The sequence below is a fragment of the Brachyhypopomus gauderio genome, chromosome 6 (assembly GCF_052324685.1).
Source record: "Brachyhypopomus gauderio isolate BG-103 chromosome 6, BGAUD_0.2, whole genome shotgun sequence".
Classification (NCBI taxonomy): domain Eukaryota; kingdom Metazoa; phylum Chordata; class Actinopteri; order Gymnotiformes; family Hypopomidae; genus Brachyhypopomus; species Brachyhypopomus gauderio.
Window position 1 is genome coordinate 27,577,328 of NC_135216.1, and position 16,216 is coordinate 27,593,543.

The 16,216-nt window shown below is 47.3% G+C and overlaps 2 protein-coding genes across 4 annotated transcripts in view; both read left to right on the forward strand.

Moving 5' to 3' along the window:
* The window catches only part of cdc27 (cell division cycle 27), a 15,910-nt gene extending 12,434 nt beyond the window's left edge, over positions 1 to 3,476 (forward strand). Inside the window, exons 13-19 of the mRNA XM_077010228.1 lie at positions 566 to 718; positions 1,036 to 1,244; positions 1,695 to 1,812; positions 2,134 to 2,262; positions 2,376 to 2,450; positions 2,538 to 2,703; positions 2,788 to 3,476. Of these exons, the coding sequence (XP_076866343.1) occupies positions 566 to 718; positions 1,036 to 1,244; positions 1,695 to 1,812; positions 2,134 to 2,262; positions 2,376 to 2,450; positions 2,538 to 2,703; positions 2,788 to 2,873 (936 nt within the window). The 3' untranslated portion in view covers positions 2,874 to 3,476. The remainder of the gene's footprint in view (positions 1 to 565; positions 719 to 1,035; positions 1,245 to 1,694; positions 1,813 to 2,133; positions 2,263 to 2,375; positions 2,451 to 2,537; positions 2,704 to 2,787) is intronic.
* Positions 3,477 to 5,070: 1,594 nt separating this feature from the next.
* Positions 5,071 to 16,216, forward strand: part of kansl1b (KAT8 regulatory NSL complex subunit 1b) — a 52,962-nt gene continuing 41,816 nt past the window's right edge. The window contains exons 1-2 of one of the 3 annotated variants that reach the window (XM_077010230.1): positions 5,071 to 6,095; positions 14,878 to 16,162. In XM_077010230.1, coding sequence (XP_076866345.1) covers positions 14,967 to 16,162 — 1,196 coding nt within the window. In that variant the 5' untranslated portion in view covers positions 5,071 to 6,095; positions 14,878 to 14,966. Of the gene's footprint in view, positions 6,096 to 7,152; positions 7,608 to 14,877; positions 16,163 to 16,216 lie in introns of those variants that run through there. The other 2 variants (XM_077010229.1, XM_077010231.1) reach the window with 2 other exon arrangements.

The following is a 16,216-nucleotide window of genomic DNA, read 5'->3' on the forward strand; positions in this document are numbered from 1 at the left end:
GGTGAGGGAGGCCGAGTACGCGCAGGTGAGACACGCACAGGTGAGGGAGGCCGAGTACGCGCAGGTGAGACACGCACAGGTGAGGGAGGCCGAGTACGCGCAGGTGAGACACGCACAGGTGAGGGAGGCCGAGTACGCGCAGGTGAGACACGCACAGGTGAGGGAGGCCGAGTACGCGCAGGTGAGACACGCACAGGTGAGGGAGGCCGAGTACGCGCAGGTGAGACACGCACAGGTTAGGGAGGCTGAGTACGCGCAGGTGAGACACGCACAGGTGAGGGAGGCCGAGTACACGCAGGTGAGACACGCACAGGTGAGGGAGGCCGCCCGGCCCGCAGGATCCGTTCTCACCTTTTGAATGTAAACAAAAAGGTGCTGAATACTCTTGATTCCAATGTGAAGTGTATTCATACCACATTCACACCATTCATAGTCCACTCACTGAATGACTGCTGTGACAAGCAGGACGGAATCTTATCAGCTGTATATGAGGTGTGTGTGCGTGTTAGGTGAGGTGTGTGTGTTGTGGTAGCTGTATCTGAGAGGCCTGTGTTCCTGTCCCAAGGCGGAGAGGATCTTCTCTGAAGTGCGGCGCATTGAGAGCTATCGGGTGGAGGGGATGGAGATCTACTCCACCACGCTGTGGCACCTCCAGAAGGACGTGGCCCTCTCTGCACTGTCTAAAGAGCTCACCGACATGGACAAGAACTCCCCAGAGGTAGCGGCCGGCTCCGTTGCCTGCTTCTGCCCTCCTGTGGGCCGCACCGGTCAGGGAGTGGGGCAGCTTTAGCTCCAGAGGGTTTCATGATGTCAATGTGAATCTTTTGTCTTTATTTGATTTTGAACTTGTAAATTGTATAGATGAAGATATTAAAGATATTAGCTCATTATAAACATAAGCCATTAGGATCCTTGTTAGGAAAGTTCTGTTTTTCGTATGTTATAAAATGAATGTTTTATATATACATACGATTTTAAATTGTGTATATACAACCAAATTATGAGAAAAGCTTACTCTGCTATTTCCTCTTGCAGCCCTGGTGCGTAGCTGGTAACTGTTTCAGTCTGCAGCGAGAACACGACATCGCAATCAAGTTTTTCACGCGGGCCATCCAGGTGGAGCCGAGCTTCGCCTACGCCTACACCCTGCTGGGGCACGAGCTGGTGCTGACGGAGGAGCTGGAGAAAGCCCTGGGCTGCTTCCGCAACGCCATCCGGCTCAACAAGCGCCACTACAATGCTTGGTATGACTCTGTCCGTTGGGAAGGGTGACTTCAAAAGCTGTGGAGGCGCGTGAGGCGTATGGCCGTGGGCCCGGCTAACGACTGTAGAGCTGCTAAGATCTTGCTCCAGTGTTAGCATTGATGACTCTGACCCTTCCTTTACGTTTTCATATTTAATAGCTGAATATTTGGATGTAATACAATGTGTCATTTGTTCCTTTCGTTTTCTATTGAGAATCCAAAATCGCAAAATGAAAAGTGATTGGTTATTTTAATTATTTATTAAACAATTATTATTATTTGGTTTTCATACTTTTTATTTTATAATCTCATTTATTGCTAGGATGATGCATTAATAAAGACATGTTTCTGAAAAATGTTGTACTTGTACAAAAGAATAAGTGCACGGGTGTCTCTCTTGTTCTTTGTAATTAATATTATCAGTATGTCCAATTCTCTGTGTGGCTGTAGGTATGGCTTGGGAATGATCTACTACAAGCAGGAGAAGTTTAACTTGGCTGAGATCCATTTCAAGAAGGCTTTGAGTATTAACCCCCAGAGCTCTGTACTACTCTGCCACATCGGAGTGGTAAGTAAATCCTCAGAGAAGAGGTGGGGACTGAGGAAAGAGGTGGGGTCACGGCAGGGGTCACGCAAATATGACATAAGACCAAATTCTGCCAAGTTCAATCCTCCATTTAATTCTGTCTTTGTTATAAACTAGTCTAAGAAAAGTTGTACAAACCCACTGTCCTATAGAGTGGCCAAAGGAGGCTTGTTCTGGAGTCATGGCCCGTGTTCTGAGTGGGCGGGGTTAACATATGCAGTGTGTGAACTCCAGCAGGGCTTGGATATATATACCAGTCCCTGTTACTTTACACCAATCTGTCTCTCTCTCTCCTTCTCTCAGGTTCAGCATGCATTAAAAAAATCAGACCACGCTCTAGAGACCCTGAACAGAGCAATTAGCATTGACCCCAAGAACCCACTATGCAAATTTCACAGGGCCTCTATTCTCTTCGCTAATGAAAAATACAAGGTATGTAACTTTTGTTGATTACATCTCTGATATTGGATTCACACACTGAACCCTCAATTTCGTGATTGCTTCTTCACACATTTTGTTACTAGAAAGCAATGTTCTTCCCACAGGCAGCTCTGCAGGAGCTTGAAGAGCTCAAACAGATAGTGCCCAAAGAGTCCCTTGTTTACTTTTTAATAGGAAAGGTAAAAAGACCTTACGTGTTCGAAGACTAATGCATTGTGAATGGAGCAGCTCCTGTTTTCTGACTGAGTGTTTGCTGTTCCCTGGAGGTCTATAAGAAGCTCGGTCAAACCCACTTGGCCCTGATGAACTTTTCCTGGGCCATGGACCTAGACCCCAAAGGGGTCAACAATCAAATCAAAGAGGCCATAGACAAGCGTTACCTCCCCGACGACGAGGAGCCCGTCACACACGACGACTACCCCTTCTACTCGAGTAAGTCCTCAAACACGCGGTTTGCGGGGCGTGGGCGTGATCGGTGCGTTTTTGGTGTGTGGAGTCACGCGTTGTGTGTTGCAGCGGAGGTGGAGGAGTCGCAGGAGAGCAGCATGACTGACGCAGACGACACGCAGCTTCACACCACAGAGAGTGACGAGGTCCTGTAACCCGCTGGTCCCGCAGTCTCCGGCCTGAACTCAAACGCAACAACAAAGAATGCCAACCTGGGGCTACATCAAGACTCCAGCTCACACGAAAAGAGAAAAGACAAATGGGAGGAAGGAGAAGTTTAAAAAAGGAAAACAAACTGCTGCTAATACAGTACCTCCTCATTTCTGTATTTTTTACTTTTACTTATGTTTTACCAAGTTTTTTTGTTTGATTATTTTGGTTTTTTTTTTCTTTTTTTGGTTTGTTTTGTTTTCCCCTCCTGTTTTCATATTTCTCCCAACCCTCCAAGATCTGTCATTATTGCCTTACAGCTGGTGGGAATCTCCTGGGTCAGCCTTCATACCCACATCAGCATGGGCTGTTTCACTGTCTTCACTGTCTGTCAGAATCCCTCAAAACGTCCACCCCATTCATGTCACCTGTACCAGAGACCCAGAGACACCGTCCTCTCCAACACGAGGGGAAGAAGAAGAAGAAGAAGGAAAATAAATACACGCAGACCACAGATTCTTGTGGACGTTTCTGTCTTAATGCCTAGGCCTTTTGTGTTCTTTTTATTCTCATTTACTCTAAATAAAGACCTGTGTAAGAGTTGCAAATGGATTCCTCTCCCCTTTTTCAGCACAAAGCAGACAAATGGAGAACAGAGTAGCACTTTCCACCCTGGACAGGAGTGAGGGTGGAATCGAACCCGGCACTTTCTTATGGTTGTACTGACGCCATATCTTCTGGAACAGGACACAGCTAGCAAGTGTCATGAATTTACTAGAGGTGTGTGCGTGCGAGAGAGAGAGAGAGAGAGAGAGGAAGGAAGGAAGTGCAAGCTAAAATATGCTTTTGTTTTTAAAAGGAGTCTTAAGGTAATCACACATTCTCTTTTTCTTTAGCTGAGCAGATACATTCAGATTGAGATCATTTTCTAGTCATAAATGGTAATAAATTTTGTATGCTGTTTTATCCATGTTTAGACGTCAAAGAAGCAATCAGGTGCATATAAAAAGGCTCGGGGCAATCTGCTCTGACCACCTGTCTAAATTAAGCCTTGCTAGAGGACCCTGTTTTTAATATCTGGGAGCCGCAGCGTATTTCCCCCTTTGTGCTATGTTCATGGAATAATTTACCACTATCACATGCTGTAAGAGGCACGCGGATCTTCCTGCACATCCTGTTCAGAAATTACATTTTCAGATTGCAAAAGGTCATTTAAAATTTCTCAGATGGTTGTACTATTTGGTAATTTCATATAAAGTTCCAAGCAACCAAAACATTGCAGAAACTACTATTAAAATGCATCATGAATCCTAAAAGACCTCTTAATCTCTGTTAAACCTTTGACTTAAGTAAATGCTTGTATATTTTAAGAATTTGAAAGGTAATAAAATACTTTGATTTAAATTGTTTATATAGTTGTTGAAGAATTTGACCTAACAATATTAACGTCTAGGTATAGATACTTCTGCCATAGACAGCGTTTCCCTGGGTGTCACAAGATAAATAAAAATGAAATAAATTAAGTAGCATATATGGAACAGTGAGTTCAGTAACAACACTTAGTACTGTAAAAGGTTTGTGTAGCTGTAGTCCGAGGAGGCTACTGCCTGTGCAATAATCTGAGATAAAGTGTGGTTTGAGAATAACTAAACTTAGTTGTTTTTTCTTTAATACAACAGAATGCGAGTATGGTTTAAATGACTGGGTTTTGGGGTAAGGGTCAGATGACACTGATGATACGTAAATGTGTGTTTACAGAAAATCCCATTTGCGCAAAGACGTTTGGATGTTTTAATTAATAGTACCCAATTATGTGTACAAATGCAATTTATCCTGAAGAAAATACTGAACGTGGATGTTATTGTAAAATTTGTGTTCATGCAAGCTGAAGATGATGGGTGTGAATACATTTAATGTTTGTTGAGGGTAAATATCACGTTAATCAATGAAAGACTTGATGGCGTAAATGAGCGGAATACACTAAAATCGACACGACCATCACACGAATAAAACGAGCAACTCCTGTAAAGTTACAGTTTATTTACTTCAATCGGACGCCCCATTTGTACAAAACAACACGAAGTAGCCAATCAGCGGCCTGCCTTCTCGACGTCGTCCAATCACAGAGCGACTCGGGACGGTCGTTCCGGTTCAAGTGTGGTTGATCTGTGCAGGTAAGTGGACATGATTTCTACACTGTCTCATGTAAAATATACTTATTTCTTTAACGTTCGCAATGGGGAAAACTGTGCGTCCGCGAACAACAGACGGCTAAGCCGCTGCGAGATTATATCGCGCGTGTTATTCGTTATTCCGGTAACACGGGACGCTGCGACAAAGTGGAAATACACGGGAAGGTTGCAGTCAACAGGCCGAGTTCGGTTGGTTCCGTTCACACAGTAATAGTGTTAGCTGCGTCGCTACCACTCATCACTCTATTTAACAACTTCCCCAACAAATATATTTTTTAAATGTATTATTTTACACACGGACGACCTTCCCCCCTCCTAATTCCTCAAATATCGCTCTTCAGGCGCTGCCTGACTTGGTGTGTTAGTTTAAAGAGAGAGTTAGCGTAGGTAGCCGGCTGGCTAAGCCGTGTCGGTTGGCGTCGCGAGCGCGACCGTTGCTACCCGTCCTGAGGTAAACGCGAGCGGGCCCGTCAACGGCGACCGGCCGCTCCTCTTATTTCAGTTTCTCTCTCACTATTCTCGCAAAAACGACATCGAAATTTTGTTTTTCCCCCCACTTCCTCGGCGAACGTTTTCGGATGTGTGCTTGCGTTTGTTACTGTGTGGGGCAGACTGACGGCGGCTGGGTGTCGGGGTCGTTTAGACGTGCGTTTCGAGCCGTCTGATTGGCTGGTTCGGTGATCTAGTGGATCGCTCGACTAGATCGGGGTTTGCGGTCGTGCAGCGTTTTATACAGACGTTTGAGTGGCCCGTCCTGCTTTACACAAAGTTTAAGTGAAGGGTTTTTTTGCAGTTCGTTCAACCAACACGACGTGGTCTTGATTGAACAAATCCAGAAAATCAGTTTTGATTTTGTGTTTTTATATATTTCTTTTGAGTGCATGAAACAACCCCAGTTAGGCGCTGTCATTTGTTTCCTGTCCAGGTTGATCCATCCACACAGTTGGATAATTGGACGAGGTTAACGAAGAACTGCTTTTAACAACGATGGATGTCCGGACACACCAGTACAATGGACTCGGGTCATGGCTCTCGGTGAGAAAAGGCTAATCATATATAAACATGTACAGAATCTTATTTTTTTTTAACTCTGCTAAGTTACTTTGGATCTACAATTTATTCGCAAGCTGCCGGGGCTTCAACTGCGACAACTTTGCTTAGGAAGGAATGTCTTAATTTTCGCAGCTAGATGGCGCAATTATACTAGTTGGCAATTTTGAACGCAACGCTTAACGCAAGTCTAATTTGAATTAACTATTAATGTATTTGCATTAGACCACACGTAAATGTATGCTATTGTTTGGTATTTTATGGGAGCTTCTTTAGTGTATGCAGTTTACAAGTTGGTACCACAGCTAGCTGTATATCAAAGTAGTGCTTTAATACATTCATGTTGCTGATCACAAACCTGGAAAAGCAGTACAGGAACTTCACTGGGTACAGGGGCCTTTTCTGGATCTTGCGTTTCCTTAATCTTGGACATAAGTTTACAAACGTCTCATTAACACTGCAACAGATACATGAGCTGCTTCTTATGCTTTGTTTAATAATTAATTTTTCTTTTGGTCCAGTGATTGGATCGTAACCGAAATAGTAAGGATGGCCTTGGTGGTGTTAGGTGAACTGTCTTCTGTCTGGGAATCTTGTGCTGCTGAGCGTGTCATTGGTGGTAGTACAACATGGCCTTTCTTTTCTTGTTTTTTTTATGCTGATTTGTCCAGCGGGCTCATTGAATCCTCCCATGGAGGACATGACCAGTTGTGTTCTTGAGGACAGAGACAGCTGTGGCACAGCTGTTTCACGCTAGAGATCCTTGCCCTGGTATGCTCTAACCAGGTTTTAGTACAATTCTTTGCAATGATCATTTCGTCTTCGTGTTTATGTAGTCTGCAGACTTTTCTTTTATAGTCTAATGGGGGAAAAAAAAACGACAACAATCTGTCGGTTTTTATCAACTTGGGACAGTTGATGCTAAAAATGGGTATTTGAAGATGAGCGTGCTCGTGAGCGCCCTCTGGTGGTGATCAACTGAGTGAGCCCTTCGCTCTAGCGGCCACTATGGGGATCGTCTCCCGCCGCCGCTGCCCCGCTCTCGTCTTCTGTTTGTCAGACCTGAAATCCGAGGGAGAGGAGCGAGCCGCCATTTTCCGAGTGTCGCTCCTCCTGAAACAACAACAATAAAAAACGGATTTATCGACAAAATACCGCCGAATCAAAGCCGAGAGGGTGATTTTCGAGCAGAAGGGGAGACGCCGCTCGTAAACGTGGTGCCGGACGGGGTAATATTCGGTTATTTCTCGCGGCCTTTGTGACTGAAGCAGGCGAGCAGGTCTGGGTCCGTGGCTCACTACCCGTTTCTTTTCGCCCATTTCGTGATCGCCAACGCGGGGTTACCGAAACTGGACCGCGCCGGAGCCGGATTTGATCGGAAAGGGGAATAGTGCGGCAACACAATAACGCATCTGAATCTGGATCATTTTTGTTTTTATTGGCGAACTGCGGAGATTTGTTGCTGAAATTCCCCCGGAATCGGCTCCTCATCACGTGGTAGGTTCCTCCTTTTTTCTTTGTTACTTTAAACTCGCCAGTATAAGGGAACTTGCATCCAAAGCAGTTGTGACTTGATGTACATCGACATAAATCGCGATCGGATGTGTAAATACTTAATTTCCAACACCTATCCGTGTGGTATTTGGAGTTTGGATCTAGAAACGTTTCGCTCTTGGCGTGGCTTGTTAGTTATTTCCTCTCATTTGTTACAGTTAAACCGTGAAGTAAGCGGCCGAGGCAGTCAGACATTCAAGGTTGCAAAACCACTCGAGCAGCCGCCTATCTGTCCAGTATTATCAGTGTGTGCCATATACACCAAAGTATGCAATAGCAAATGAGGGTGAACGCATGAGGAATGAAATAAAACCCTCAGTCAGCGCCGATGGTGGTGATATATTGAGCGATCATGCGTTATGCCCCAGTAGGTGAACCCTGTATCTCCACACACACGGACGTGTTCACGCCTGTTCCTCCCCGTCCCGTCTTCATCTCTCATCATCGGGCTGCTTGGGCTTCATCTCACCGATTCACCAACCTGGCTGTGGGTCAAACACACCAGTGCGAGTTCCTCAGAGGTGACCTGTGCGCTCAGGACACACGGTCCAGCACCGTTCGCCGTATCTTTAATGCTCTTTTCGCTTCGTATTTACTAGTTAGTCTGTAGTGGCGCAAAGGCGCGTTGACGCCACGTTTTCCCCCGGGAGAACTCGCTGTCTGTCCGGCTCCGGTTTTATGATCTGGACGGACGAGGCCAAACGCGGTCCGTGTTATTAGCGACGTCGGCGTTATTTAAAGAAGCGCGTTCACGTGGCCGCTTCATTCACGTTGTCTCTCAGGCTGCACTGCGGGATTATATTAGTACATGACGCAATATCCACACTTTTGCTCCGAGACCCAACACGGGTGTTTTCCAGAACATGCCGGATTACATAATTATATATTTTCTGGCTGAAGTTGTGCCCTCGGCCTAGTGAAGTGTCCGCCTGTCCCCCGGTCTCCGGTACCGTGGAGCGGCGCAGACACACGGGACACGCACTAGACTGTAACCCGGACCCCTCATCGCCTTCCTTTAATTTAATTCCCTTGTGATTTCCGTCCATTTTAGCGACGTTTGGTTTCGCCGTTGTTTTGCGCGTTTAATTGCACACCAACGTGTTAAACCTGTGGTTTGCGTTACACGAGCTGTACTTTTCCGTCAAATGTGTTGCGTTGCATATCCTACGGCCAGACACAAGATCTTTTGAGGTTCAATATCACACTGTACACACTCCTGTTTTATTAAAATATTTTTGTGGTAGTGATCCCTCTTTCATTAGTAGAACCTTTCATCTAAACACGAGTTGTGTCGCTGTTTTAGCTTTATTTTACATATCCAAAGTTTGAATAACATAATATAGTCTGTGTGTTTCCTCCATAATTGAAAGATTTATACGGGTTTCTAGTCTTCCTTCCCTTAAGCTGAATTTAGGTCAGTCAGTAGAACCACCCCCACCCTGCCTGAATGATATTGAAGATCAGATCCACACATTTCCTCTTTCCCATCATATAAAGCCCTGCATTAGTTTTACTCTGGCATGTGTTACAGGTCTCATGTAGGTTTACTTCCTTGTTTGATAAGCGGTGCTTCAGTAAGCGCACACTCTGAAGCTATGAAATTAATTTTACACCACGGTCACGCCTTAAGCAACATTGTGTGTGTGCATGCGCGTATTACCAGATACTCAAGGGGCCACATGTGATCAGAACTTGATTATTCGTATTGTCTCGTCTTGTTTGAAACCACTCTGATTCAGCTACACGCTGCATCCTCAAAGGATGTTGTATAACAGGTCAGCGGCAGAAGTGTTTTAATTTCTTCACGGTGGTGCAGACACTGGCAGATTGTTTTGGAACGTTATCTCATTTAATTTGCCTTTCAGATGCTCTTACAGTCCAACTACCATGTTCTGAGATGCACAGTTGGTTACGCCTTTTAGGGGTCATTGAAGGTATTGTTGCAAAGGGTGCTTATTTTAATATTCACAATATATAGCCTAATGCTGTTGGTTTTCTCTTGACGGTTGTCTGGTATGCTTTAGCACCAGATCGTCACGCAGCCGACAGGTGTGTTGCGTCAAATTAATTGGGTCTGATGTTCGGCTGCCTTTCAGAGCTCTTCAGAAAGTGAAGGGTGAGCATCTGTGAGTGACGGCCTTTAAGGCTACAATCAGAAAGCATGTGGTGCGGTGTCATTGTAGGTTCGTGGGATTTTCTAAAGATATTTGAACTAAGCTGACTTCACTTGAATCAGTTAAGTTGTAGTTTCTCTCATTCCTCGGGAATGAGGGTGGTGAGATGGTCTCCCTTGAGAAGTGAAAATGGAAAATTGAGATGGAATCTGAGCTGATTTCTGATTTGCGTGGGGACGATTGCGTGAACGTGCCATAGATGTGGTGCTGGTGGTCTGGGGGTGGTAGCTGGGCCTTATTGTCTCTGTGTGTGGGCTGTAGAGAGGGGGCAGGTGTGGTGAGGTGAGGCTACCTGTGTTTGTACACATAAACCAGTCTTAGTGGCTGTGTGTGTGTGTGTGTGTGTGTGTGTGTGTGTGTGTGTGTGTGTGGCTCTTTTTAATTAAATGGTTTCTTAAGGGCACTTGTGAGTAAACGAGCTCAGCTGGGAAATGTTTTGGACATATGGAAGAAATCATGGACCTTTTGTGATTCCAGGAAAAACATATCTGGTTAACCTTATGGCTGTTTAAAAACACAAAGCAAATTTCAGTAGTCTCCATAGGTTTTTGAGTGTGTGGGAGGTGCTTGCGTGTGTTTGTGTGTTTGTAACTGACATCCAGAGATGAATATATGTTGCCACTGGGTTCATCAAACTATGCAGAAAATCAAGCACAGTGGTTTGATGGCAGTTTATCATCAGATCCATGTAAGAGGTCCATGCTTAAGGCAGCTGTTTGCCTTTTTGTTTTGGTGAAAGGGCCTTGTGAATAAACCCATTTAAGATCACAACTCTATCCGTCTTTGCTTATACTTAATGTAGTTTGTGAAAATTCTTCTAGTCCTGTAATGCTTTTGTTTTCGCCTCTCAACACGTCTTCGTAATATTCCACCTACTTCCTGATCGTTTCCTCCTGTATCCGAAGGTTTCGTTAGCTTTTGTTTGAGCATGTTCGGAAGATATAAGCTCCTTGCTAGACTTTATTCCTGTGCTTTCGTCCTGGCTTATTCGATTCGGTACAAAATAATCCCAGTCTGGTAAGAGATTTCCACTGGGAGCAGCATGCGTTACCGTTCAGCGTAATAATCTCCAGCGCTGACGACAGAGCCTCCGTCCGCTGTTGTAGGAGCAGCGTTAGCAGTGAGGCTGGTGCTCCAGGTTAACGTAATTACACACGCACACTGCACAGAGACGACGGGCTGGGGGAAAACGCAGCGTTGCTGGTACTGCCCTGCCCACGGACCAGAGCACAGCACTTAGTGCTGTAGTCAATGAGTTCCCCCATTTCGGTTGCAGCACAGACGTGGGTGGGTGTGTGTGTGTGTGTGTGTGTGTGTGTGTGTGTGTGTGTGTGTGTGTGTGTGTTCACCAGCTCAATTCCCTAAATTGTTGATTGTTTCACATTCAGATAGAGTGGCGTGTTGGCGTGCAGCACGAGAACTAGGGTTGCAGCGGTAACCGGTTTCACGGTATACCACGGTATTAAAATGCACGGTTATCATACCGTGTGCGTTTGCTTATTACCGGTAAAAAAGCAAGCCAGCGGAGAAACTGACCCGCGCATGCGCAACTCCGCTCCGGTTCAGCTACTCGGCACACAGCAGTGAGAATGGCAGAAAGTGCATCAGACTTAACACATTTTTTAACAAAAAAAAAGCTAAACTAAAATCAGTGGCGAAAATGACGTAATCGCGGTGGCTCCGCCCGTGCGCGAGCGTCTCGCGCGCTGTCGATTTGCGAGGTCGTGCACCTCTCGAACTTGTAACTTTGCGCGCGCTGCGCCTCAGCGCAATGAACAAAGTCATGTTTGCAGGATTCATACACGTTTAAAAGGTGGAAATAAAACACTTGTACGTCACTTTAAAGGTCCGTTTCAATATTTCCCAGCACCTTAAACTTAATTAAGTTAAATATTTATACATATACTCGAAATAATTCGCTTTTTCATCACATTATTTAATGGTTGTTTATTTCCAAAACGCCCAATCTTAACGTCTTCACGTTCTCTCATGTTTCGTCCTGGAATTAAAAGAGGCTCGTATTTGTTAACGTAAGACAAAAGAACTGTGCGGAGTCGCGTGCTACGGTCACTAGTGAAAGTATAAACCTAGCTTTTTATGGTCCTTGCTTTCACTGGATGTGAAAGACGCTATTAATTTACATGCGTTCAAATTCTAACGTACCTGTTTTTGATATGTTAAAACCAGACTCGGTGTGAAAACCTTAAAATAGAAATCTCTATTGTGATGATGTCAGAAATAAATCCTCTCTTCCTGCAGTATCTGGTTATATTCCAACTTGGCAGTACAACGGACGTTTACAACAGTTGTTGATCAGACACTGACCCAGGCTGAGTTTATCAGATATTAAATAATTTAAACTTAAATAATTGTACTGAAGTCCATGATTTAGGTTTCTCAAATTTTGCAGTATTTATATAAACATGTGTACAGCTTATTTTTTTAAAGGACACATTTTGTATACAATAGTTCCAGGTTTCTACAATAAATAGTTAATTGAACAAAAATAACTTGTTGTAATTTCTTTAAGGGTCGGTGTATCTTTTAATAATATACAAACTAACTGTGATACCGTGATAACCGTGATACCGCGGTATTTTGAGAGACGGTTATCATACCGTGAAAATCTCATACCGTTGCAACCCTAACGAGAACTGAACTGCTGAACATCTCCTGGCGATTTGTGATTGTGTGTGAGCAGCAGTTGTTCTGTGGGGGTCCAGCCAGCCTACAAATGGTGATAAACACCAGACTAGAGTTTAATAACCATGACTTTCTCCAGCCCCCCTAACAACTGAGGTGTGTGTGGTGTAGTGGTTTAAGCCTCTGGTTCTCAAGGACTTGGTGTTACTCTAAAGCTCACATAGTCTTAAAGGTGCTCCATCACGATTGTTTTGGGAAACATGGCATCCCAAAATAAATGGGCAAAACGGCGGCGTCCACACGCTAGGAATGTCATCACGTCTGAATAACCTTGTGCTTTGTTGAAACGCCAAGTGCTCCAACCGCCTCCCTCCACTGCTAGAGCTGCTGATTTCTAATGAAATTCTAATGAAATCATTTACACCACCTGCTTCTTGGTGCAAGGTGTAGATCGTCTGCTGCTGGTGTTGAACACACACACACACACTACTGCTGGGGGAAAAAACCTGCTCATCTGTAGTAGTGAGGCCTCAGTGAGTCTTTGAGGTTTAGCCATACTCAGGCAGCGCACGTACGTGATGAACTCTGGAGAGAGATGGTCACTTTGCCAGCCCCCTGTGCCCGCAGCAATATGGCCAGTCGTTGGCTTGAGGTCCGTTGTCTCCCACATTAGAAACGGCCCTGTTATTCTGCCTCAGGTTCTCAGCGTCTATAGTACCTCTCGCACCGACCCAAGGCCAGGATCAAGGATTCAGCTTCAGAGAATCCAGACCGCGGGGCCCAGGCTGACACCATGTGTTCAAGTTTGTGTCTTTGAGATGATTGCTCATCTTCACTTGTTTTTTAAAATCATCTGACCGTACTGGTTTTGTATTCGTGATGTTTACCAAAAGTCCATCAGTATTAAGGAGGTGCTTATGGCCTAGTTCTGTTCTGGTCCCAGTTCTGTCCTGTGCGCTGCTGTGGTGAAGCTTCAGGTCTGGTGCAGCTTTGCTTAGTCACATGGACTAGAAACTATTTGTGTGTGTGTGTGTGTGTGTGTGTGTGTGTGTGTGTGTGTGTGTGTGTGTAAACACTTAAGTTTTCAGAATATATTGTTGATGTACGAGTGCTCTAGTATCTTCAACACTCTTTACTTGAACCCTGGCCAAAGCCTAACTTCACCAGAGACATGACCAGTTCTGTGGTGTTTATATCTAAGGCTTGTACATGTCAAACATCATCTTGTAATATCAGTACTGGGAGCCCCTCAGTGGTGGTGATGAAGAGGGCATTACAGAAGGAGCTGGAGTCTGGAGAGGCGTGGCATGGAGAGGCGTGGCATGGAAAGACGGGCATGGAACATGGCACTTGGGTCTGGGGCACAATGCCAGTCGTGCTGTAGACCAAATGTGCAAAGTGCTCATTCCCACTGACGTGAATCAGGCTTTTGGGGGAGGGGCTTGATTTTTACCGGAGATCTTACTAGTACGTTGTTTAGCTCATGACTTGCATTATTGCATCAAGCTGATGTAACGACTGTTGCTAGCTGGCTAGCAGCTGAATAGTCGGTCTAAATTGGAACCCCGCTCAAGAAGCGTCACGCCAGTCAGGGCAGTTTTCATGCCGTCTAGTTGAGGCTGTCTGGTAACAATGCCCCCCAGTAAAACAACCCCACTCTATTACCATGCCAGGTCTGATGAACTCTGATCCTTTCTGCATTCCCTACCTCAGGCTTTAATGCAATGAGAATACATTCCCCTCTCTGTAGGCTGCAAGGTTATATTTATTTATAACTGCATCTCAGCCTATTCTTGTAAATGCGGCCCAGAGGTTTGTCGGTGTTTGTGTGTTTATAGTGGTAAGCTGAATGTAAGCGGACCCTCTAACCTCTCTGTTCAGAAAAGTAGCGTAACACAAGCCGTGTGTGAAGTGTCGCTCTGTGCTCTAAAATGCTGGTGAACGTCTGAGCTCTCTGGTTAGCTGAGGCAGAGTGATGGGAGGGGCTCTGTGGTCCACCGGGATGTTTGAACCCCCCCAGTCAGGTGGCCTGGTCCGGCTGTCTGGCCTGCCTCACGTCTGCTCTGGCAACAGCTCTGACCTACATTGAAACTGTCAGTTGTTTATCTCTACTGTCTCTCACACACACACACACAAACTGTGGTTGCTAGAGCCCATCTGTAACTCATATGAAAGGCTAAGCTAACCCCCCCCCTCCTCTCGATATGGTTCCTTCCACACACCTGCTCCTCTCTGCGCAGTTAGGCTACCAGTGAGATAACTGGCTCTCCTACAAAAAAAAGAATATATTGTGTAAAATGGCTGTGAGTGTATTTGTAACTTAATGAAGTTGTCTCCCTGATGTGTGAGGGCCAGGTGCTGTGTGTCTGACCGCTGTCTTGTGTCCTCTCTGGCAGGCCGTCCTCTGGCGTGAGGGAAGGTGGGTGGTGTGGAGCTGGCCTCAGCACCGGGAGAGGCCCCCTCACCCGCCCCCTCTGAGCGCTGCATGGCTGCGATGGCGCCCGCTCTCACCGACGCTCCGGCCGAAGCTCACCGCATCCGTTTCAAGCTGGCCCCGCCCTCCTCCACCCTGTCCCCCGGCGGCGTGGAGGGCAACGGCGGCACCGGCCGCATCCTGGTCTCCAGCAACGGCGCCGTCCACCGCAAGGCCCCGGAAGAACACGCCTCCTGCAAGAGGGAGGATCCGGCTCGCGCGGAGTCCCCTCCCACGCCCCTGGCCAAGCTGCAGCCGCTCGTGACCTCGTACCTGTGCTCGGATGTGACGCCGGTGCCCTCGCCCAAGGAGTCTCTCCGGCTGCAGGGCGTCCTGCTGCAGTCCCACGCCGTCCTGCCCGCCTTCTTGCCCCGCAAACACCAGACGCTGGAGCAGTTCAAGAGCATCGTGAGCGGCAGCAGCGGGAGCGCCACGTCGCCCGCTTTGCAGGGCACGCCCGTTAACGGCATGGCCAAGAAACTGACCAAACTGGGCCCGGACAAAGACGGGCACGTGACGCTGAACGGAGGCCGGCACCCCGGGCAGGACTCTCTGCCCCAGGCTCGGGCTCTCACCTCCCACGGGAACTCGATGGGTAACGGGCCTCTCCGAGACGGCGTGGATCAGCACCGCTGTCCCAGGCCCGCGTCCCAGGACCGCTCTTCTAACCAAGAACCCCACGCTTCCTTTCCAGTGCCCAGCGCGCCCTCGGAGCCGGACGAGGAGAAACCTCTAGAAAGATTGCCTTCGCTTAGCAGGGACCTCCTGGCTATGACCCCGGCCACGGCCCAGTACCCGCCGGGCGGAGCGGGGGCGGAGCTGCGGGACCGGGCCCAGCAGAGCCAGAGCCGGCAGGCGGAGATGGAGAGCCGGCTCCGTCGCCTGCGTAAGAGGCTGCAGGTGGTGCAGGCCAAGCAGGTGGAGCGGCACGTGCAGCAGCAGCTGGGGGGGCTCCTGGACGGCACGCTGGGGCCGCGGCACGGCGCCGATGCCCCGGCCCCCCAGGAGAGGGAGCGCACGGGCCGCTTCCTGAAGGCCGGCTCGGTGCCCTCGGAGCTGGAGCGCCTGGCGCTGTGCTGCACCACCAACCTCAGGTCGGCCGAGGGCGCCTTCGACTCGGACGCCACCGACAGCAGCTCGGGCGGCGAGACGGACGTGGAGGAGGACGAGCTCGCCAAGGCGGACGTGGAGCAACGTTATATTCCCCTGTGAGTACCCAGGCGCTTTCACCCCGGCCCGGCCTGTTCGCTCTGGTTGCAATG